The sequence below is a fragment of the Acartia tonsa genome, chromosome 13 (assembly GCF_053477335.1).
Source record: "Acartia tonsa isolate MP-2025a chromosome 13, ASM5347733v1, whole genome shotgun sequence".
Lineage (NCBI taxonomy): Eukaryota > Metazoa > Arthropoda > Copepoda > Calanoida > Acartiidae > Acartia > Acartia tonsa.
In genome coordinates, this window is record NC_137272.1 from 26311074 (window position 1) to 26336863 (window position 25790).

The 25790-nt window shown below is 33.7% G+C and overlaps 1 protein-coding gene across 2 annotated transcripts in view; it reads right to left on the reverse strand.

Moving 5' to 3' along the window:
• Positions 1–3385: 3385 nt before the first annotated feature.
• The window catches only part of LOC145335026 (uncharacterized), a 31844-nt gene continuing 9439 nt past the window's right edge, over positions 3386–25790 (reverse strand). For both annotated transcript variants that reach the window (XM_080180702.1, XM_080180703.1), the window contains exons 15-35: positions 24664–24749; positions 23786–23883; positions 23027–23047; positions 19355–19398; positions 18982–19076; positions 18295–18403; positions 17523–17606; positions 16446–16595; positions 15396–15450; positions 14645–14723; positions 13650–13725; positions 13291–13339; positions 12896–12930; positions 12137–12353; positions 6152–6214; positions 5643–5806; positions 5252–5321; positions 4955–5124; positions 4458–4862; positions 4106–4157; positions 3386–3515 (exon numbers count right to left, since the gene is read on the reverse strand). In XM_080180702.1, coding sequence (XP_080036828.1) covers positions 3453–3515; positions 4106–4157; positions 4458–4862; positions 4955–5124; positions 5252–5321; positions 5643–5806; positions 6152–6214; positions 12137–12353; positions 12896–12930; positions 13291–13339; positions 13650–13725; positions 14645–14723; positions 15396–15450; positions 16446–16595; positions 17523–17606; positions 18295–18403; positions 18982–19076; positions 19355–19398; positions 23027–23047; positions 23786–23883; positions 24664–24749 — 2185 coding nt within the window. In that variant the 3' untranslated portion in view covers positions 3386–3452. The remainder of the gene's footprint in view (positions 3516–4105; positions 4158–4457; positions 4863–4954; positions 5125–5251; positions 5322–5642; positions 5807–6151; positions 6215–12136; positions 12354–12895; positions 12931–13290; positions 13340–13649; positions 13726–14644; positions 14724–15395; positions 15451–16445; positions 16596–17522; positions 17607–18294; positions 18404–18981; positions 19077–19354; positions 19399–23026; positions 23048–23785; positions 23884–24663; positions 24750–25790) is intronic.

A 25790-nucleotide genomic window follows, 5' to 3' on the forward strand; every position in this document is an offset into this window, starting at 1 on the left:
GGCATAAGAAGGCCTACAAATAATCTGGAATAGTTAAGATCAAATGATGCACAGGGAAAGCTTCACTGAAGAAAAACCGCGTAAAATAGGTCTTTTTCGTGCATTTCTCTGCACTGCGAGATAATTATGCATTATTGATGTATGGCTATTCCAGATTATTTGTAGGCCTTCTTATGCCGCTTAAAACAGTGTGCGGGCATGATCTGTACGTTCAGCTGTTTGACAGCTAGCAACCTTTAAATTTCATAGATTTTTGGCAATATTTGTTACCAGCAATATTTTACCGTGAACTGCAGTAGATCCAAAAATTCTTTTCAAGGGGGAGGGGTTGGGTCTTGGGGTCTTCCCTCCATGGAGTGTTACACATTATTAACCATGATTTTGACATCATTTTATTTTGAACACAATATCCTAAGGAATTTTATGTAATATGCAAAAAAGTATTTAACTTTTTTGTATAACCACCTCGTACCTTGCTAAAATATCATGCTAGGTGAGAGGGGTAAAATACAAATTTTCATATAAACATAAATATAAAATAGAGTTAGTCTTTACTAAAATAGTATTAATTAAAGTAATTGTATGCAAAAATAATTTAAAATATTTTTGCAAAGTTTATACTTTATTGTGCAGTCAGGCTAAACCTGTGTGCAAGACAAAAGAGAGAGTGGGGGGGGGGGTAAGTAGGGAGGGTTAGGGAGTGAACCAGGATCTTGCCATGAAAAGAATGCCAGGGAGAGTCTAGGCCTAACTTTCAAAGAGATCAGACATGCCTAGTACTCTCTACTTACTGCATGATTTAGGCTAAACTTTTAAGCTTAAATATGTTGCTGTATGTAATTGAACTTATATTCTTATATCAATACTTTAAAAATAAAATTCTGAAATAATCATACATCTAGTGTTCAATAAGTAAGTCTTTAGGGTGATAGAAAAATCAAACATTTAAATAGGCAGTTAGGCAGTTGAACACAGGCCTTTAAACTACACACTCCAACCTAAAAATGTCTTAAAGAAAATACACTTGAAATTAAATATTCAATGTAATCCATTAGATAGAAAATAGGAGAAGGTTAATATTTTAGTTAATACTCTTTAAAGGTTTAATCTTAAAGATGTGTTAACTCTATTCAATATTCATAATGATTTAAATAATCAAGGTATTGAATACTGTTAGGAATTATTTTAGTTGGTTATCTTTTGGATTTTAAAAGTCCAAAAGAGATATCAACTTTGAATTATAAGCAAGTGTATAAAAAACCTAGTTTGTATTTCATATTGTTGTACATATTTTAGTTGATTATCTTTTGGATTTAAAAGGTCCAAAAGAGATATCAACTTTGAATTATAATCTAGTGTCCAAAAAACCTAGATTGTATATTCATATTATTGTATATATTTTAGTTGGTTATCTTTTGGATTTAAAAGGTCCAAAAGAGATATTAACTCTGTTTTTATTTGTATAATCTTAGATAAATGACATATTATATCTAATAGATATGTTATTTGATCTAAATGTATAACCCCTGTTGAATATTCATTGATAAACTATTAATTTTTAGTATAATATACTACATTTTACCCTGACTTGACAAAAAAGTTAGATGACTGGCTAAGGCTAGGGGGAGTGATTATATACAGCTCCCTTTTTAGAGTGATTAACTGATAATCAAAATATTAATAATAAATCCAATAACTTACCCCTTACACACCCCCCCCCCCGTCCTATCCTAGAAAGGCTGTCCATATTTTTATTATGGAGGCTTATGGGTAGGGTGGAGGTTGTATTTTTATGTGAGGAGGGGGTTAAGTTTAGTTGGAATATGAGTGTAAGATTTTACCAGAATCATTACTAAGTTACTTGTAAAAATATTGGACTGAAAATATCTAGCCATTTAAGAGAACTTACTTGACAATGACAAATAAACATTTATCCACATACATCCAACTACTTCAATACATTTATTTTAAGCATATTTTCAATAGCACCAACTGCCTTAGTTACAAGTGTAACCCACTTTCCACGGGTAACTATAAACATTACATTTTAAACATTATTACATGCCCATTATATTTTTACCAATAATTTCCTAGTTAAGGAGAATAGGACCCCTTTTTAGTGAAATAATAAAAAATCGACGATAAATGTCTGTACATCCCCAATTATGGTTTCCCCTATCTGTAGACTAAAACTATTGGTTAAAAAGTTTGAAACTGCTAGTCTGGAACCAGGCATTTTAAATTCAACACATGTGCCTATAGTATTGAGCCGACTATTAGAAAACTTTGGGTACCAGTGTTATTTGCAGACCAATGTCCCCTCCTTGACAAACAATAACAAAATAATAAACATATAAAGTCTAGATGACAAACTCCTCCACACCAATAGAAAGTTAGAAAAACATAGTCCTCAGGAATAAGGTATAACCAAGAAGCGAAATAAATCTAAAATAATATTTGGGGGGCAAATGGAGAGGTCGTCAATTTTAAGATGTGTTGCCCCCCAACAACAGCTGAAAAACACGTATAGGTTTCGTGACTTTTTCTGAATCAATTCCATTGTTGGTAGAAGCTGCAAAGTCCTACTCATGCATAATCATATAAATCAGTTCATATATTTACTAGCTGCTACGTTCCTTTTGAGGGGGTTGAGTAATTTTTTCTAGAGGTACCCTCTCATAAAATAGTTATAAACCTTTTCAGGAATAATGAGAAGCTACATTGTTTAGGAGGACCATTCCGGTTCAGCGGCTAGCAAGATCCTTTAGTAAAGACGGACAAACACCCATCCTGTTACTTTTATACCAGGATATAGAGGACACATCGTAAAAAGTGAAAGAAAAATACAATATAATTCTGAATGCTAGCGGACGATTTAATTTTACACTATGTACTCCATAATACATATTTCTAATAGGTCGTCTTGACTTAATCATAATTTTAGCACGTAAAACGTATTCTATAAAGTTTTTTTTCAGATACTACAACTTTTGTACGTAAATGTATTGATAATATTACAAATCCATTTCAAAATTTAATTGTTGCACATTATCTTTGATCTTAAGTTAGGATTTGTTAGAACCGTCCTATCTATGTCAAACTTTGCATTATGATAATTAATTAGATCACACAATATCAGCCATAAAATGTAAAATTACATAGAAATAAAAGAGTATTTGATGAAATCACCACCACCAACGTCCTCATCCTCCAAATCCCCATGGGCCGTATCCGCCACATCCACCCATTCCCCTGGGCCGTATCCGTCCCATCCGCCTTATCCACCCCATCCACCCCAAGGACCGAAACCGCCGTGGCCACCTTTTCCATAGCCACCGCCGTATCCGCCGATAATTAAAACAGTTAAAAATTTAAAGTTAAGAAAAAGAAACTCTACAATTATTAACAATTTATAAAATTTATTAAGTATAAAATATATATAAGAAGTAATATTAAAGATTAATTTTTCTGTTCATCATAATAACAGATCTTCTCTGTGGTTGGCTCGGGTTATTCTGAAATAAACAAGGATAATCATATCGATAATAACAAGTACAATGATAATTACACAGAGTAATCAATATATTTAAAATATGTGTATAATGTGACAGGGGAATTCAGGTCCTTAATTTAGAGAGCTAATAAAGTTCTTATAAATTGGTCAATACGTTCCTCTATGTTTAAAGGAGGGGAAAAGTCATAAAGGGAGAAGGCATCGATATATGGGTAACTTTGAATAAATTAAATTAGGGCATACATGCGATTTTAGATGAAGTGGGCTAAATCTATAAGTTTAAAAATTCCCCCCCCCCCCTTCCCCTCCCTAAACAAAATTTTCCAGGAGTGTTAACACCCCACATGCATTGATTTATAAAGTGCGAAGAGTCTATTTTCTTGTAGTGATTGACGGTCAGAACTATTACTAAAAAGTAGATGAACTAAAAAAATTCCAGAGAAGTTTCTTTTTTTTAAAATTAAGCTATCAAGAGCGGCAAGTCTTGTTTTACACCAAAAAATAAACAATCTCTCGGGGCGAAACAGATGGAGACTAGGGGCGGAGAAACTAGTTGTAAAAATAATATAATTATGGTAATACAAATATTACCTTATTTGAAATAGTTAATTGAACATGATCAGATTCCTCTGTACCTTCATTCCTAGAAAGGTTTTGTAAGAATAATACATTAACAGGAATGACAACAACCATAAGAAGCGAAGCACAAAAAGATCATGAAATAAAAAAAACGGACAAAGTGAGCTAAAGGGCAGATGTAAAGTTGTCATAAAGAAGAAAAAATTTAAAAACTAAAACCACAAAACCTTCCATTGAAACAGAACTTTAACAAATAAAATAAATAAAAAATATCTAATACAATTTTTGATAATTTTTTTAAAAATAAACCCTGTTTTTCATCAAATAACAAAGTTTTGTCAACAAATCAAAAAAATAAACTTACTTTGTAACTAATGGAGTCAACATATGGGGTTTCAAGATAGGCACACTCTCGGGTGGGTCACCATCCAAATTATCATCATCAACTTCCATTCCCTCGCCTCCAAATGGATCCTCCCCATCCAGGCTTTCCAAAAAGTTGGACGCCATCTTGTTTTCATCCGTGCCAATATTTTTTGGCGCAAATGGATCAGCTGGTAGTGTCGGCAAATTGTCTGCTGGTGAAAAAACAGCTGATTGTTGTTGTGTCATATAATTTAGAGGTGGATAACTTTCAGATGAATTTGAATAGTAATAGCTGTTGGCTGTTGTATTTGGAATTAAATAAGCTGTGGATGGACCAGCAGCTGACATTTGAAACCAATCCTTTATGTTCTGACCGCCATCGCCATCTCCAGATACTGTGTAACTAAAACGGGAAAAATTCAATAATTAGAATGGACAAATAACTATTAAAAGATCGCATTCTTACTCATGGAAAAGTTAAAGGCTGAACTATACCTTTGTCCTGTAATATCGCTGTAAAAGTGTTGAGAAGCTGACTTGGTCTGTTGATCAGCAGCAACAGCAGTAATAGTATTGTCCACAGCAGCAGACATATAAACTGTGTTATACTGTGATGTAGCAGTTGAGTAGTTGACGTTTGAAGCTGTAGTTCCCTTTAGTTTTATCTTAATAAGAAGAAAAATTTAGCACAAAAGAAGGTATGTTTAACAGTATAAGAAATGTACAATTGACCTACAGACAACTCTTGAATGCCCATTACAACCATAGAGAGAAAAAGTTGTATCTTTCTACCTGATTTATGTAATATGAGGGAACAGTTGGAGGTGGTTGTTCATAGCTCTGACTTGTGTACACTGGTGTACTGAAATATTAACAGCTGATTATGCATTCAACGTCGCCATTTTGTTTTTTTTGATTGCAGGAGTGAGAAGAGAGATAGAAGGAGATAAAGGAAAAGAGAAGAAAGGAGAAAAAGTGAGAGAGAAGGAAGGGCATAAAGGAAGAAAGAAGGAAGGAGAGAGAGGAGAGAAAGAAAAAAAGAGAAGAAAAGAAAGAGATCTTCGTGATTCATATACAAATACATTGGTCTATTTTAAATGTTTGATACCAAAGTCCAAGCGAAGTCGTACAGACAGACACAAACACTTATAGAGTAGCTTCCTCGCTATAAAAAGATACAAACCTGATAGAATCTGATGATAAATTGGGTACAGAATTTCCAGACATTTGAGCAATAGGCACAGTCATACTAGAAACAGTTGTAACAGACATTCGGGGTAGAGGTAGAAGTCCCTCTCCTTCTCTGCTGCCGGCAACTCCAAGAACATCCAGGCTGGCTTGTGATGTCTAGAATTGTTTTTGAATCAATTTACCTCTTTTATATATCTATAAACTTGTAGCTATGCCTCTAGAGGCCTCAAGGGTTTTGGAGTATAGGGGTGAATCGACCATCCCCCAAATTAAAAAGGAAAAAGTTATAAAAAAAAACATTTATGCGGTCATTCTTTTATAGGGGCTATTTCTCTTAGTTTCTCAGGACCTATGAGAAACTACGTTGCACAGGAGACCAATATCAGTTCAGCGGTTAGCGAGATCCTTTAGTACAGAGAGACATTCTGTTACTTTGCTACTTCGTTTCCTTTCTATGGTCCAATGCTTTTATCTGTCCATTCAACTTTACTCTATTTATACCTGATTAGGATAAAGTGGCCAATTTGGTTTAGAAGCTAGAGTTTCATCTGCCATATAAGATCTCTGTACAATTTTATATTTTTGTTTTTCAGAAGTTTTTTGTGTGTCACTAAAAATCTAAATATAGGTAAATTTGGTTTTATAATTGTTAGAATACGTGAATATTGTAGCAGGGGAATTTTTGTCGTCAACTTAGGTTGCTAAAATAGTCCTTAGATATTAGTTCACTGTGAGCTACAATTGAATCAAGACAAAAGTAAGTGCCGAGCCCTGGGACCTATGTAGGGTGAAAATAGACATAAATCCTTGATGATTCCAGGTGGAGACAAAATATTTCAGCGGGGTCTTTTTTTTTTTTTAATTTTAAGTTCTGAAAAAAAATTGAAAAAAATATAAAAATCTTTAATAAAAAACAAACAAAAAATAATTTTCAATATTTTTTTTTATTAAAAGATACAAACAACTTATATAAATACTCTAAGCTTTAAAAAATTACAATTTTTAAATTTAGACTTTCAATATAAAGATTTTTAGAAAAAACCTAACAACAAATTCTAACATATTTCTGATCAGCATAGCAATAAAACGTCTTTTGCAAAATATTTATCATCAAAAATAAATAGCACTTACTAAAGGTTTTTTTTCATTTAAACTTATACTTATCACATTAATTAACTTTAAAGATTGATTTTTTTTAAAAGAAAGGTTGCGTGATTTTTTTCTTCATAATTAATTGCCTAATTTTAAGATTCAGACAAAAAACCTTACTACTTTATATTAAGGGATAATCTACCAGTAGCGGCTACGCCTCTAGAGGCGTATGAGGCCCTTGGGTTGGGGGGGAAGTCGAACCCCCCCCTTACAATTACAGTTTTTTTAATGAAAAAGTTAAAAACATTTATTTTGGAGAGTTAATTCTCTTGGGATAGTGGTGGTACTTTTCCCAAAATAGTTATAAACCTTACCAGGACATATGAGAAGCTACCATGTAAAGGAGAAACATATCGTTTCAGTGGTTAGTGAGATCCCTTGGTGCACAAAGACTCTCATAGAACCTGTTACTTTATCATAAAGATACATATATACACAGAAAAACATTTATTTTGGAGAGTTAATTCTCTTGGGATAGTGGTGGTACCCTTCCCAAAATAGTTATAAACCTTACCAGGACATATGAGAAGCTACCATGTAAAGGAGAACCATATCGTTTCAGTGGTTAGTGAGATCCCTTGGTGCACAAAAACTCACATAGAACCTGTTACTTTATTATAAAGATACATATATACACAGAAACTCTACAATCAGAGTATGTCTGTTTGTTCATCCGTCTGTATAAAAACAATACAGAATATATTTATTTGGTACTAGCAGCTACACCCATAGAGGCCTTTAGGGGCACTTAAGAGGGGAAGAAGGGGTTGAATTCAACAACTATATTTTTATTTTAGGCTTAAAAAGAAAAAGGTTTTTTTTATGTGTTGTGGGGTCCTTTTTTAAGGAGCGATTTCTCTTAGGGAGGTAGAGGTACCATCCCAAAAGAAGTTATAAACCTTCCAAGGACCAATAAGAAGCTACATAGTAAAGTAAAAACAGAACCATATCAGTTCTTAAGCGTCAGAAAGATGGACAAACAGACATCAATATATTTTGTATCATAAATAGTGCTTTAAAGCAGGGAAAGAAATATCATCTAAAAAAATTTTTTGCTATTGTTTAAAGTTATATCTCTGTATAAAAAAGATAGGATGTCCATGTGTTTTATTCTGTCTGTGCCTAAAGTTCTTGCTAACCGCTGGACCAATTTGGTTCTTCTTTATTGACCTATCTTTTAGACTGATAATAGGATTAACATATAAAGGAGTAGTTTAGTGTCTATTAATCCTTATATAAAAATAACAGTTTCTGTGTCTGTCTGTTTGTGTGTATATGTGTGTCGGTGTCTGTTGGTACCTAAGATTCTTTATAACCGCTTAACTTTTGGTTCCAGCTTTTCATGGTCCTGAGAAGTTTTGAGTTTAGAAAAAAAATGAGTTCCTACCCAACATTTAAAAAAAACTGAAAGTAGGGGGGGTCAACTTCCCCCCACTTATCAAGGGCCCCTAGATGCCTCTAGGGGCAAAACCGCTAGTGATAAAATAATTTTTATCTTGAATTATGATTAAAGTGTTCTTTTTCCATTTTATAAAACATAATTGTAATTATCAACCTCAAAAGAATACAAATAAAGAAAATAGCAAGTGTAACATACAGATGCAAAGATATATTAATCAGAGCAAGATGGGACAATGGGCTGTTTATTAGACTAGTTCCCATAGTTTAATATAGCAATTTGTTATTCGTTGGCTTAACTACTTAGGGGACTTGTTGCGATTTTTGTTTGGTTGGTTCATTAAATTAAGTGCCCAACATTTCAACCATTAACTGAAACATAAAGAAGGGTTATCCATGTATCATATTTCGGAATGTAAATCAATTTAGCGGTCATTGTCTTATACCTTTAGATCCCTGAATAGTATGTAACAATTATCAATGGTTCTTTTTTTTCTATGTAGCTTCTCATTGGTCCTTGGAAGGTTTATAACTTTTTTAGGAGGATACCTCCACCATCCTAGGAGAAATCACCCCCTAAAAAAGGACCCCATTACACACACAAAAATAACTTTTTCTTTTTAAGCCCAAAATAAAAATCTAATTGTAGAATTCAACCACTTCTTCCCCTCTCAAGTGCCCCTAAAGGCCTCTAGGGGCGTAGCCACTAGTACCAAATAAATATATTCTGTATTGTTTTTATACAGACTGATGTACAAACAGACATACTCTGATTGTAGAGCTTCTGTGTATATATGTATCTTTATAATAAAGTAACATGTTCTATGAGAGTCTTTGTGCACCAAAGGATCTCACTAACCACTGAAACGATATGGTTCTCCTTTACATGGTAGCTTCTCATATGTCCTGGTAAGGTTTATAACTATTTTAGGGAAGGTTACCATCACCATCCCAAGAAAATTAACTCTCCAAAATAAATATTTTTAACTTTTTCTTTAAAAAAACTGTAATTGTAAGGGAGGTTCGACTTCCCCCCCAACCCAAGGGCCCCTATATGCCTCTAGAGGCATAGCCGCTGCTAGTAGAGTATTACCTGATATAAAGCAGTAAGGTTTTTGTCTGAATCTCAAAATTGGGCAATGAATTATGAATAAAAAATCACGCAACCTTTTTTTTTTTTTTAAATCAATCTTTATAGTTGATTAATGCAAAAAGTATAAGTTTAAATGAAAAAAAGTCTTTAGTAAGTGCTATTTAGTTTTGATGATAAAAATTTTGCAAAAGACGTTTTATTGCTATGCTGATCAGAAATATGTTAGAATTTGTTGTTAGGTTTTTTCTAAAAATCTTTATATTGAAGGTCTAAATTTGAAAATTGTGATTTTTTTAAAGCTTATAGTATTTATATAAATTGTTTGTATCTTTTAATAAAAAAAAATATTGAAATTTATTTTTTGTTTGTTTTTTATTAAAGATTTTCATATTTTTTTCAATTTTTTTTCAGAACTTAAAATTGAAAAAAAACCAAAAGACCCCGCTGAAATATTTTGTCTCCACCTGGAACCATCAAGGATTTATGTCTATTTTCACCCTACATAGATCCAGTGGCGTGCGAACCGAAGGGGGCATTTGGGGCAATCGCCCCCCCCCCCTAGCGACCAAAACGCCCCCCCTGCCCCCCCCTAGCAACCGCCCCCCCTGCCCCCCCCTAAATGTTAAAAAATGCCCCATTTTGCCCCCCCCTGGTCAACAAAAATGCCCCTTTTTGCCCCCTATTCTACAAAAAGCAAAACTATCCCAGTTTCAAAAAAAAAGATCAAGAAATACTCCAAAAAAAAATTTTGGCGCTTCGCGCCAAACAGACAGTTACTATTCATTTAACCTTACCAAATTTTTTAATTAGTGTAGAAATTAGGTTATAATCTTTTTTCACTGAACATAACAAACCAGGTTATAGGAAGTATTTTATTTAGTATAATATAAACTTTTTACCAAAGAAATTTTGTACATCCCAAATGATGATACACAAAATTACCTTATATAGATTACAATTAGTGGATGAAATGTATGGAAACTCGACTTAATTAACCAACCAATCAAAATTCCATTAAAGTCCCCAAAGTTGTTGAGCCAACAAATAAGAAAATTTTATATGAAATATTGGGGACTAGTGTAATAAATAGCCCAAAAACCCCTCCCTCCCTGCATATTTGAAGAAAAAAATTTGCACTTCGCTCCCTTCCAAATGGTTTCTGCTATAAAATATTGGGGACTAGTGTAATAAATAGCCCAAAAACCCCTCCCTCCCTGCATATTTGAAAAAAAAAATTTGCGCTTCGCTCCCTTCCAAATGGTTTCTGCTATAAAATATTGGGGACTAGTGTAATAAATATCCCAAAAATCCCTCCCTCCCTGCATATTTGAAGAAAAAAATTTGTGCTTCGCGCCCTTCCAAATGGTTTTTGCTATGAAATATTAGGGACTAGTGTAATAAATAGCCCAAAAACCCCTCCCTCCCTGCATATTTGAAGAAAAAAATTTGCGCTTCGCGCCCTTCCAAATGGTTTCTGCTATGAAATATTGGGGACTAGTGTAGTAAATAGCCCAAAAACCCCTCCCTCCCTGCATATTTGAAAAAAAAAAATTGCGCTTTGCTCCCTTCCAAATGGTTTCTGCTATAAAATATTGGGGACTAGTGTAATAAATATCCCAAAAATCCCTCCCTCCCTGCATATTTGAAGAAAAAAATTTGTGCTTCGCGCCCTTCCAAATGGTTTTTGCTATGAAATATTAGGGACTAGTGTAATAAATAGCCCAAAAACCCCTCACAATTTTTTTTACACAATTCATTATATCTTTGGTTTTTATGGTACAATAGATTTTTTTGTGGAATATAATATTTGAAAAAAATAAAATTTCTCGTTGTTTCGAGCATCCAGTATGTAATTTACTTTGACTGTCATCACACAACATACAGGAAAAAGGATTTGGGACTTTTTCTACCTAAAATACATATTTATTTCAACAGATGCTCTTTAAATCTACTTGTCTGTATTCTTATTAATGATTTTTTGTGCTTTGCTACTTAAAGATGTTGTCATCCTTGTTGTCAAACAATAAAGAAATATTTAATATCATTTTCTCATATTAGGTTAATTTTTGGTAAATTATTTCCAAAATGAGTGTTTTTATCTTCCCCCCCCCCCCAATTTTTTTTAATGGGGTTATTCATCCTTCCTGCTGAGATTTTATAACATCCCCTTCCACCCATTAAAAATGTTTTGTGGTGGGGGGGGGGGGGTGTGAAAGGTTAATTTATCTTCTGTACTATTTTTTCGAAGATGCTTTCTAGCTCCCTTCCCTTCGGTCATTGCAGGGTGGGGAGAAGGGATGGGGGAGAAGAGATGGGGGAGGGAGATGAGGGGGGGAAGAGGTGGGGGATATAAATGGGAAATAGGGATGGGGGAAGGGATGGGGAAGAAGGGATAAGGACTAGGAGGCCCATAATCAAATAATCCCACCCCTTAAAACGCCCTTATTTAAAATTAGTATATATAATCAAAATGCCCCCTCCTAAAGCAAAGTGCCCCCCCGGGGCACTTTGATTTAGGGGGGGCAAAATTTTACAAAATCTTCAAAATGCCCCCCCCTAGACAAAGTGCTTTGCACGCCACTGCATAGATCCCAGGGCTCGGCACTTACTTTTGTCTTGATTCAATTGTAGCTCACAGTGAGTTAATACGTCTCTCTATGGTAAAGTCATAAGGGGGGTATCGTTATATTAGCTAGCTAGGAGAAACATTTTATCATGGTATGCGAGAATCCCTCCAATATCCAAGTATTATAAATCCATTGATAATATAAAGATCGAAAAAAAAGCTTCATATTGGTCCTCTAAATTCTTGACATGACATTTTTATATGAAAAATATTTTTCCTCGGTTGAAAAGTGCTGTGTAGATAAAGAAACCGGGGGATGAGTGCTCACGGCTGTGTGATGGCTGGCAGCTGCCGCCTGTGCCACCAGCTGGCTAACCGGCGCAGCTAGCGGCAAATTAGCAGTTTGTGAAACTGGTTGTGGCCCGACAGATGAAAACAGTGGAAGGTTGTTGAGAGAATGTGGCAAAATGTAGTGATGCTCCTCTTCTTTTACCCTAAATTAAAGTTATTTTTCTAGACAGCTTTCCGCGTATAGTAAAACAAAAATTATAAGAAAAAATCGAGTTTTGTTAGCCAACGAACCTGGCATTGATTTTATGATTTTTATTTTATTATTCGTGGAAATTTTCTAAAATAAGATACATGATTTTCATCATAAATGGAAACCTGTTCTAATCCAGTAGCCAATTTACTCTTTACTCTTTACTCAGGAACTGTCCGTACGGCCGTCCAACCGTATGTGATAAATTTTTAAATTCTGGTATAGTCCCTTTCGTGGCAATGCACCTTAAGGGGCAATTCTACGTATTTTCACAGTAGCTTTTCTCCTATTTATAGCCCCCGTGGGGGGCTCTCACCCTACGGGGCCAATTGCCTAACCCTGTGCGACAATCACCTATTCCAATATAACCTAACCTAAAACAACTATAAAAAGCCATTTTAAAAATATGACGAATCGCCCCTTAAGGGGCGTTGCCACGAAAGGGACTATTTCCATTAATTCTATATATTAATAAAAAAAAATATTTTTTTTTACCTTGACATAGGTTTTTCATAATTTTGTTCACAATTCTAAAAGATTAGAATAGTTATTTCTCGTATCGTATTATAAACGGCTTTCCGCGGATATAGAATGTACAATTATAAGATTAAAGCTAGTTTTTTTAGCCCCGAGGTGCCGGAGGCTATGCCCAATGTTCTTTAGCAAATAGCAATAGTAGACTTATATAAAGGTTTAAAATAAGATTAACAGACATATTTTTGGAAAAATTGTAAACTTTTAAACCTTTTGATATTTATTTCCTTGTATTTTCAACTACATAAAAAGAAAATCTTACAAAATGGCTTCTAGAACATATTAAACTACGTGAGACACGAGGGACTTCAACTCACCACTGAGTAAAATTAGAATTTACAAATTGTCAAAATTACCATTTTGGAGACAGGTACTGATACTTCTTTATCACTCGGAACTTTGGGTCTGAAAATTTTTAAAAATGTTAATGAATTATATTATCCCAAAATCATGATAAGACAAATATACAATCCCTAAATACAATTTTATGAAATTAATAAAGCCTTATAGGAAATCAACATGTTGTCTGCGTGTCTTTTAGTCTACTCTGTGTGTAGCGAAGGATTTCGCAAACCTGTAAACGCTCCTTTACAGTGAAGCTTACCATTTAACTTTTTAAAACTAAAATTCATAGTGCCCCTAGAGGCCTGTAGGGGGCGTAGCAGCAAGTGCTTTATAAAGCCTTGGGGTCATCTCCAAAACACAACAACATTACCTGTGTGCCTTTAGTTTGTGTACTTTCAGACCATCCTCCCGTTTGAAAATCCTACTGCACATATCACAAGGAAATCCTGCGTTGTTCAGGAATAAAGGGATAAATTTATGACGATTATGTAATCATTGGAAGCATAACTACTCTATGACTAGGGTATGTCTGTCTGTTTGTCAAGAATAAAGGGATATATTTATGACGATTATGTCATCATTTGAAGCATAACTACTCTGTATGTCTGTCCGTCTGTCAAGAATAAAGGAATACATTTATGACGATTATGATATTATTGGTAGATCAGCTACTCTATGACTAGAGTATGTCTGTCTGTTTGTCATGAATAAAGGAATATATTTATGACGATTATGATATTATTGGTAGATCAGCTACTCTATAACTAGGGTATGTCTGTCCGTTTGTCAAGAATAAAGGGATATTTATGACGATTATGTCATCATTGGAAGCATAACTACTCAATAATTAGAGTATGCCTGTCTGTTTGTCAAGTACTTTAGATAACAAAGTTTCGTGATTTTTATTATTGTTTTCATTTACAGTTTATAGGATTCTACTTTATTTTATTAATTTTAGACCATACTTATTTCATATTTGTTCTTTTTATAGAAGCTATTGTCAACTTTAAATGTTGCAAATAATTGTTCATCTAATATTAAAATGCATGGCTTAGGTATCTTATACTTTTTAATAGGTGAAAATCAAGGACATCCAAGCTTTTTTTGAGAGAGAGAGGTTAAGGGGGGGGGGGGCGGGGGGGGGGTAGATGAGGATTATCAAATGTTTAGGGTGGTAGTTAAATGTTTTTTTTTATTTTTTAGGTGCCCCTTTTCCTACGGAAACAAGAATTTGTTTTTGGGGGTGGGGGGAGGTGAACAACCCTTTATCCCCCCTTAGTAGAAAAAATTATTATTGTAATTTTATTTTAATTTCATTGCCCTCAGCTGATATAATAAAGTATTAATAATCCTTTATTCTCCTGCCTTTGGAAGTATGAAGATTTCTGTGTCTTTTTAGGTGATATCTCCGTCCAAATCTCTGCCCGCAAATGTCACAGGCAAACTAAAAATATAGGGAATAGTCCCTTTCGTGGCAACGCCCCTTAAGGGGGGATTCGTCGTATTTTTAAAATGGCTTTATAGGTTATTTTAGGTCAGGTTAGTTTATATTGGGTTAGTTGATTGCCTCACAGGGTTAGGCAATTGGCCCCGCAGGGTTAGAGCCCCCGCAGGAGCTAGTAATAGGAGAAAAGCTACTGTAAAAAATACGATGAATAGCGTTGCCACGAAAGGGACTATACCCAAAAATATAAAAATTCTCAAAATGGCGTAAAAACAGATCAATATCCACTGGATTAGAACCGGATAACAGCATACTAAAAAGTCATGCATAGCATCGAAGTAGAGACAATTTTCCACGAGAAATCAAAAATCAATACCGTTTTGTTAGCCAGAGCCTATGGCCTTTCGGGGCTGATACAACTGGTTTTAATTTCTAATTTTTATTTTAATATTCGCGGAAATCTGTTTATAATGCAAGTTAATATAACAAAATATTTTCTTCTTTCTGAGGTTGGAAGGGGGTCATATTTATCAGAAAAGATTTCTCCTAGTAGGGTGTAGCTTCCCTTCCCCAAAATGTTTAGAAAAAACCTTCCTATAACCTATGAACGAAAACCCAAGCCCGGTGGTTGATTTTTTTAGAAAGAGCAAAATTACTCTACAATAATCTTACCTTTGGTGAGTCTGTATGGCACTTCTCATAATGTTGTTTGTAGAGTTCTCTGCTTCTAAAATAAGTTTGAAATAATTATAAGTCGATGTTTTATAATAAGTCTAACAGTTAAGTTTAAAACAGTTTTTTTTTAAGTTATTGGTATTTTCATAGGACCAGGAAGGTAGAGGGTATATTCTGATGATCTGAAATTTTATTTTCGAATGTGTACACAGTTTCCTCGGTGTTTCCTCATCCTATATCAATATTTACTACTAGATAAAAAACTTCAACCTTCAAAAAAAAAATAAAATTAGAATGAATACACGATTTGATTTTTTTGAAGTTTGAAGTTTTTAAAATTGAGATAGGATGAGGAAACACCGAGGAAACTGTGTACACATTCGAAAATTAAATTTCTGTTCATCTATATTCTCTCATTTGTTAGCTTAAAACCTTTGGGGACTTTTATTATTTATGATTGGTTTATAAATTTACATACTTATAGTGTCCAAATTATTCAACCAATATTAGATCATGATTGATGGTGTAAATCGTACATTGTCTTTTGACATTTTTACAAACAAAAACAACTTTTACAAATACAATAACATTTAAAAATAATCTAGGTAATACAAAAAAAAATGCTTCTTGTCTTTTCTTCTATAAATTTAATGGAAACATCCAATACAGCAAAATTGCCCCTTAACACTTTCCTTCCAAATGCGCAAAAAGTTAGTTAAATTTAATTTTACAATGTTATTTTTCATTTATTTATAACTTTTTAAAGGCTTATCAATCGTGTTTTGGACGTCTATTGTCTAAACAATCTCATCTAAATATTTTTTTGGACATTTTTGAAAAAAAAAACGAACTTTTGGTCGATATCTTGTTTAAACTTAGGATATATCACAGCCATCCAATAATTAACACGATTGCGCAGCCTCCCTTAGCAATATAACTAACTTTCCGAAATTTTGTTCTAGCGATCATCTGCAACACACGAACACTGAGCAGACAAACAAACATCCAGATACTTTAATCTACAATATTGAGTATAAAATTTCTTACCTGAAGTGGTTATGACAAACGTCACAAATAACATTTTCATCCAGTGAAGTTGAGTGGATCACTTTCTTGTGTGTCTTCAGGCTACACACATTTATGAAGCTCAAATCACAACTATCACACGAGATTGGACAGTTTTCATAGGCGGAAGCTCTAAACAGAAGACATAAGAATCAGTTTTTAAAAAGCGAAGCTTTTCTATAATTATGGTCGGTCCATACGTCAGTCCGTACGTCCGTCACCGACGGATAGCTTTTTCGTTAATTTAGGAATGTAAGAATTGTCCTACCGATTTCAAACTTGTTAAGAATTGGTTCTTTGATAACTACTTTAAGAGTCTACAAGTCTTGTTTGTCTATAATATGTGTTAAAGTAAGCAAACGTTTAGATAACCAATAATTGTTTCAAAACAATAACTATTGGATTATAACTATAAACAAGGATGACAACATTCAGTAGTAACGAAGCAAGATATTGTTTTTAACATGACTGACAGTCCGACGGACCAAGTAAATTATATAATGGTTGCTTATTGGTATAAAGAAACTTCACAAAAGCAGCCGAGAAAATCGCATTTCCTCCATAGCGTTGTAGACGGACTTACAAACTGACAAGACAAATTAAATTGTAGAGTTGCTTTGCTACTAGATAAAAAAAAATAATGAAAAACCAGCGTTTCATGTTATCCTACCAATTCTAAGAATTAGAACATTGCGTGTTTAAAATTTTAATTGAGGTAAGGTGTTTTTAAATATACTTTTTGGTTTTTTTTTTGAGCGAGAGAAGGTTATTTCGTTCTAGGGGCGATTTCTCTTGGTGGATAGTGGTAGCTTCCCACAAAATAGTTTTACACATTTTCAGGACGTGTGAGAAGCTACACTATTCTGCATATGAGAACCATATCGGTTCAGCGGTCAGCAATATCCTGATCCTTCGGGACAGACAGACAGACAAGCAGACATACAGGGAGACACAGATCCTGTTACTTTTATATTAAGATATGGTGTTGCTAACTTTTAAACAATAAAACTCCTTTGCAAATAATTTAATTGTCGGTCCATAAATTAACACTGGCGTTACCTTTGATTAATTTGAAGGTGTTCCCTCAAACTAACATTATCTGGAAACTCTTGATGACATTCCTCACAACTATTTGTATTCTCACTAAATAATACAGACTTTATAATTAAATTGATATAGAATACGTGGATATTGTGACAGGGTAATTTTTGTTGTCGAATTAGGTTGCTAACATAGTCCCTAGATATTACTTTCTTTTAGTCAGGGGAGGGTATGGGATGAAGTCATAAGGGGGGGGGTGTATCGTTACATTAGTCAGCTAGGAGAAACATTTTCACAGCTAGGAAAAAATATTGATATTCTCTCTCATAATATCTACGTATATTATATCCATTATTATATACTTTTTAACACGCAATGCGTGTTCTTTAAAGTCTTGCCGCCTCTTTTTCCGTATGTCTGTCTGTCTTTCTGTTTGACTGTAACGCTTAATATTGAATATCTCCTTTGTGTTATGTCATGCTGAAAATCTAAAGCTAGCTCATAGAATTATGTAATCATAGCAAAATATATAATGAATATATTATTTATACATCGCTATTTGTATCTCAGTACTTAATGAGATTATAAAATATTAAGTATGAATATTATCAGGAAAGGAGGAGACATTGGTCTGTAAAAAAAACTTGTACCCAAAGTTTAATAACCAAGTTAACCTATTTAAAGTCTAGAAAGCTTGGGTAGTTTTGTTGAATTATAATTGGTTGGTTTCAAACTAGTAGTGTCCATTTATTGTCCATTGTCTATCTCTGAAAATTATTGAATATAAAACCTGTAGTGAGAAAGATGATGTATTTTCAGGTCCTCTTTTTTCAAGAATTGTACATCACATTTATGACAGGAATATGCGTGTTTCTTCTTCAAATGCAGGTTCAATTTATCTAAAAACAAAATATAATTAATGAAGGATAAACATAATTTTTAAGATATATATATTATAATTCTAAATGGATGTCTTTTAAAATCTATCTATGAGTTTTGTAGGGGTTTACAATCACCCCCTATCTCTAATACATAGGAAAGGTTAGCAATTATTTTTCATTTTTTAAATTGCAAAAATGTTTGCTTGTCTGAAGTATAGCGCTTTTTTATCGAATGCTTTGCTAGGACTACGATAATTTAGTGAATCTAAATTCGATCCGAAATTTTGAAAAAAATTTAAATAGCTCCGTTAAAATATTTTCAATTGACATTAACTTTTACTACATCATGAGTCATAGTTGAAATAACCAAACCATCTATAATAAAAAGTAGCTTGATGACTGTCCGTCTGCCCGTCCGTCCGTCCGTCTGTCTGTCTGCAGTAGGCAGCCTGTAGCAGTGCCTATTTTTTAAAACAAATTCTATACAGAAGGGTTGACTTACCCTTACCTCATAGAATCCCTTAGAGGCTAGGAGCGGAGCCGCTAGTTTCAAAAAAAGTATCAATTTTAAAATGATCATAAAAAAAACAGCTTACCTCTGCTGAAAAATTTAGCATTGCAAATTTTACAAGAGACTGTGATGGAATTTTTTGATTCATGTTTTGTAACATGGGCCAACATGCTCTGTGCTCTGTAGATAAACTTTAGTCTAACCTTGCTCCTTGACTGCTTATTTTAGCTGCTGAAATATATGATTTAACCTGAAAGGACTTTTTTTTGCGGGAATCTTAAGAAATGAGACAATGCATTATTGAGTGATGTACATTGTACATCCTAAATTACCAGAAAGAAAATATAGATTAAAATTATTTGTAAAAAACAACTTTTTAAACCACCATTAATAAAATTTTGGGTACTAATACAATTTATGTGTTTGTATGTGCTTTAAAAATATTTATCTAAGTTTTCCTTGTATATGTCTTGTTGCAGTAAGGACAGGCACTCTCCAAAACCTAGAAAAAATAACATTTAATTTTTCTAAACCAATTTATTTGTTAGGGTAGTAATGGACAAGTACAACACGCAGTTTAGAGTAGCTACGCTCCGCCAGCGTATTCTATTGACGTCCGCCGCAACAACTCTGTAACCTACGGCTCGGGTTACCAGCATAATAGATGCATTTATCAGGAACACATAACATATTCAAATCAGTGACGTCACGTGCACAACGATTTAAAAGGGGGATGTGAAATTGTTAGGGAGTAAAAACGGGGAAGGCAGTAAACCCCCCTACCACACGTCAATATTTTAAATTATGCAAATTTATGGTCCAGATATTATAATATATTTAATTAAGAAATTCGGTTGATAGATCTTAATCTCACTTGGGGGGGGGGGGGTACCTTAATCGCCCCAAAAATAATTTCCTTCACTCAAATTTTTTTTACTTTTTCTGCATAAAACTAAAATTGAAGGAAGAGTGTTGCCACTTGTAATGCCACTTGTAATGGTTTAAATCGTGTAAACTCGTAAAACTTAAATTATACCTTATGCAAGTTAATGAAAAATTTAATTTAAAACATTTGCTGTTTAAAAAAAACGCTAAAATTACAGAACAAACTTGAGATACAACAACAACACGATAATTTTATAGTAAGATCAATTCCTAGACAATAAAATCGTTACCATTAAAAATAACATCATAGTGATTGTTTAAAAATTTGAAGTGGAAAATAACTAAAAACTTACCCAAATCCAGATTAAGCGTTTAAATATATTTAAGTGAAATTTATTTAGTCATTTAAGGTATCTAAAATGGTAAAATTACTACATTTTAATGCTTTGGCAGGGGGGGGTGGAAATTCACTATTTCAAATTGGAGCACATCTTAATAACATAACGCCAAGAATGATCCAATATGGCTTCGAAACCGATTAATATCCGCTGGATTAGAACCGGTTCTGAACCATTCTGAAAAAATAATGTATCGGATTATAGACAATTTTCCACGCTAGATGAAATAAAAAACTTTAAATTATTACCAGTTTTCATTACCCGAGCTTTCAACACGGGACAACAAAACCGGAGTAAATATTAGTTAATATTTATATTACTAACAGCGGAAAGCTGACTAAAATATAATGTGATAATAAACTAGCCGTCAAAGCAATGTAGAAAAAATAGAATAATTCGTAAGCTATGTATTGTATATAAACTAGCGGCTTCGCCCCTAGCCTATAGGGGCTTTGCCCCAAGAGATATAATTACATCTAGCTTCTATTACTTACCCAGCAGAACGGATCGCAAATTTTCGCACCTACCCAGCAGGAAAACATTTTCTCGATTAAATAACGAATTCGCAAAATTCGTAAAAAAAAAATAGTCTAATGTGTTCTCAAGAAAATTACTACTGGCGCTGCTTATAGTCTAATGTGTTCTCAAGAAAATTATTTTTTTTTTGGAGGGGGGGGGGGATTTTCATTTTTGGTGGGGGTTAGGTGTGTCCCACCCACCCCAGAAGATAGCTTAAAATCACAACAGGACCAATAGGTAGATACCCTGAAGAGTAGAATCCGATCGGTTCAGTGGTTACCAAGATCTTAAGGGACAGACGGACAGACGGACAGACAGACAGAAAGCTACTTTGTATTATTGATAAACAGAACAGACCGAAATAAAAACATGGGTTGAATTATAGACGAAGGTACTACAAAAATTTATATTTATAGTAACACATTATACTACAAAACAACCCCTATTATTTTATATTGTTGCCACAAAAAAACACTAAAAATTATGGTTTATGTTTACTTAAATTTTATGTAAAAGTCGATACAACAACAATATACACAATCTATAATACAAAGTAGAACGATGTCTGTCTGTCTATACCGAAGGATCTCGATAACCGCTGAACTGAGCGGGTTCTTCTAAACAGGTTAGCTTTTCATAGGTCCCCGAAAGGTTTATAACTATTTTGGGGGAGGGTACCACCACCTTCCCAAGAGAAATCATAAAAAATCGTAAAAAAATAAATATTTAAGAGACTTGAACACAACATACCTAAAGAGGTATCGTAGAGACTTAAACAAAACAAAAAACTAGTGCCACTAGAGACATCTAGGGGCGTAGCCGATAGTTGCCCTATATAAAATAACAATAAAATTGATTTATCTCAAATATACTTAGTAAATGACTAGGATTTTTGTAAAAAATAATAAGATATGTCTGCGTCAAACGTCTGTTCGTCAAAAATATTCAGACATGAAGAAAATTTACAGAATTGTAAAATGTTTAATAGTCTCGCTCCTTAAAATATTTAGAAGTATTTTCTTATGGAAAGAAACTAAAAAATACAAAAGAGAAAGGTCGATTTTTACGTAACCATCTAAAAAAATGGCCTCATTTTAGAAAATTGATAAAAACTAGTTTTATTAAATAGTTATATAAGCGTGCATCTACATAGGTTTTCTCTAATATCTATAACAAGTTTGCCTTTTTTTAGATAAAACAAGGATGACAACATCCATAAGTAGCGAAGCACAAAATCTATTGTGAAATAGACAAACGGACAAAGTGAGTTATAGAGCAGATTATCTGTTATCATAATAAAGAAAAGAAAAGGGGAAAAAATGCAAAAACATTAAAAAGGGTTCTTTATTTGAAAGTTGTAGATAGAAAAGCAGCTAAAAAGCTGCTTAAAAGCATTCAGACTACCATAGATTTTTTATTTTAATTAAAGTTCATAATAAAGTGAATATTTGCAAAAAGTTTCAGCCGTGTATCTTTTGTAAGAGCTGAAAAAATATGTTGTAAAAAGTAAAAGCTGCTTAAAAGCAGCCCAACCGCTACGGATGTTTTATACTTAATTTTGCTCCATATTTGTGCGAATAGTGGCAACTTATGTAACTGGGGGGAAGTGGGTAAGAAGGGGGGGTGAGGGAGAAATAAGGGAAGGGGGTTGTGGGGGGAAATTTTCACTTAGAATATCCCTTTAGGAAGGGAGAATAGTGTTCATTAGTACCGAAATAACTTTCCCGATTAGTTTTCGAAAAAACGTTAGACACGTCATCCCCACTCTCAAACAAAAAAAAATCTGCAAACATGTGCAAATATGTGCAATTTAAAAAAACAAATGTGCAAAATTACATTTGAGGAAAAATGTGTTTTTATGTCTATATTTCAAAATATTAATTGCAAATAAGAAACATGGACGGAAAAATAACAAGAATGACAATATCCATGTGAAGCTCTAAAATCAGACGGAAGGACAAACGAACAGTAAAAATTATGGTATGTCAGAACTCAATAAGCAGACTAAAATATAGGATTAATAAGAATTATAAAATTGTCATGTTTTAAATGGACCTAGGGACTATAACAGGGTTGCTACGATTTCTAAAATAAATAATCATTCAAAGTTTTAAATCGATAGTACTGTTCTAACATGCCCAAATCAACGATACAGACGAACATATGGACCAACGTACAGGCTCTAATTATAGAAAAAAAGCAAAATATACACAAACAAGACCAGTTACCGCCTTAATATCAATTCTAAAGGATGTTTTAAAATGAACTTTATTAAAATACTTGTAGAATAGCGACGCTATTAACAAAAATTTATGAAATAGTACTCACCCCATGAGTTGTTTTCAAGTGCCTAAATTATTTTTGTCTATGATTTAATGTTTTTAAAGAAATCCTTTCATTTTAATATTCATCATATAATGTTCTGAAGGAAGGACGGAACGGGGTACAATATCACAATTGCCAAGGACGTCCAAGGGGGTGGGTAAAGGGGTAATTACCCCCCCCCCCCCCAAAAAAAGAAACGAATTTGGGGGTGCCGTAAAATATTTTTCAATTTACACCTCCATTTAAAATTTAACCCTATCCCGGGTAAATTTTGGGTGGGTAATTACCCCCCCCCCCAGCAAATTTTACCCCCGGGTTAAAAAAAAAAAAATTTTTGGGGGGGGGGGGGGGGGTAAAAAAATTCTCCTTGGTTGGTCAAAAATTAGCCCAAAACATCTTTGGGACTTGTATGAAAGGATTAAAATTAATCTGGCTATATTTATGTTTTCTTTAAAGCTATACATACCTACATCATTCACATAAAAACTAGCGGAAGCGGCACTAGCCCGAAAGAGTATATTTGATGGAAGGGGAAACTCTAGGGCAGCCGAGATAATTTTAAAAAATTATGGAGGCTATTTCTCCAAAATAGTTATATAAACCTTTCCAGAACCTATGAGAAGCTTCTCTATTAAGGAGAAAAATATCGGTTTTGCACACACACTGCACACACAAATAAACAGACAGACAGGCATTATGTTACTTTTATAATGATATACATACATAAATAAGAAAATGTCATGACAAATCCTAGACAAATTTCCTGTAAAGTGTCTTGACAAAGGCAAACTTGACAGAACATTTACTGCATGACCAAGGCTTATGAGTAGGATGGTCGCGGTTCATGTGATCTATCAGTCCTGAAATCAAATTAATCCTGTTAAAAGTAAAGTAACAGGATGATTGTCTGTGTGTAGCGAAGGATCTTGCTGACCGATAAACCGATACAGTTCTCCATTAAAGTGAAGCTGCTTATAGATCCAGGGAAGGTTCATAACTATTTGGGGATTGTAAGTAAATAAAAAAGACGGACGGACGGACATACGGACAGACGATAAATTCAAATTATAGAGTAGCCTCGCTAAAAATGTTTTTCTTTTTAAAAACGGAATCTGTACTGGTACCCTCAGTTTTAAAAACACACAATCGTTTATTCCAGTAGCATCCAAACTTTTCCATCAATAATTTTAATCTGCAGAAGCAGATATTCAAATAAATAGATTGCTGACTTAGACTTGTAGAATAGAGTTACTCAAGAGACACATTGACGGATTCCGCCTTTATAGGAGAACATTATAGGAAAAAAGGGCGAAATTTTTTCATCTCGTTCGTTTAGGAGTCAGCTACAAATTGTCGAATATCTTAGGAATAAGCCTGTCCTGGGTAAATTAATTCGCTTAAAAAATTCTTCCCTCGTATAAGACAAAATATATATTAGTTAGTTATACAATTCTTTTAATAAAGTTAGCTTTCTAAAAATTATATCGTTGATAATTTCGTTTCAAATTTCGTCGCCCTTATCTAGTATATAACAAAATATAAACAATAATTTTTACGAAAAATGGGGTCATTTGGATTATCTAGATATACTATGTCTATTACTTGTAGTGAAGTTTTTAAATAAAAAAAATGATGCATACCTCTAAAACCTTTACACTGTAAATTACAGACTTTACATATGCTGAATATTTTACTGTTCTCTGATATTTTCTTCTTGGTAGATTCACTAAATAAATAGGTATTAGGTAAATATTTATAATCTAGCATAAAAGTTATTTAACAAAAGTGATCCATTGATCCAAATAGATAACAATGAATGTTGAATTGATGTACATCTTCAATGATGATACACATGATGAACCCTTCTGTAGATTACAATTAGTGGTTGAATGTTTAGACATCAAAATCAATGAACCAACCAATCAAAATTCAATAAAGGTCCCTAAGTTTTTAAGCCAACTAATAAGCAAACGTTATTCTATATCTTTTGGGACTAGTATAATAAACAGAACAATCCACCCCCCCCCCCTCTCTTCCTGTCAAAAGCAAGTTTTTAGTCTATATGATCTCAAAATGTTGATGTACGTTTATTTATCTATCCTTTACTTATAAACCAGGGCTTGATCTTTAAATCGTTTTTATGCCGCGCTGAATCGGGGCGATTCAGAGGTGAACCGTAGGCGCGCTGGTGGTAAGCCACAGCGCACCTGATTTTTAAAAGATTTTCGGCGCGGTGTTGTTAAATCGCTTGCGCACTCACTAAAATATCGATCCGCGCCAGTACAACTTTATTACTTAAGCAGTGCCAGTAAGGTATTTTATATAAAATACCGTGTCAGTATGGTATTTTATATAAAACATTAATATATAATTTATTTTAAAAATAACTATAAAAATGTTTTCACGATAGTTTTGCAATAAAATATTAAAGTAATTAAAAAAATATCCATTTATTACATATGCAATGGGTCTTTCGTTGGGGCTCAGTGCATGATTCACCCCGATTTAAACCGGCAATGTCACTCGGTGAGTGCCATTGCCGCGCCGGGCCCGCGCCACTGCCCGATTCAAATCGCCCATGCAAATTCGATTTAAAGATTGATATTAATAATTTGATGGTGCGCCAAATGAATCGCCCCGGTTTAAATCACCTATAAACGATTTAAAGATCGAGCTCAGTATAAATACCAATTTGGTTCATAAGCGTACTAAAGTTTTGCATGAAATCACCTCTCTAGTGGTCAATAATACACCTCTTTTTTTGTTT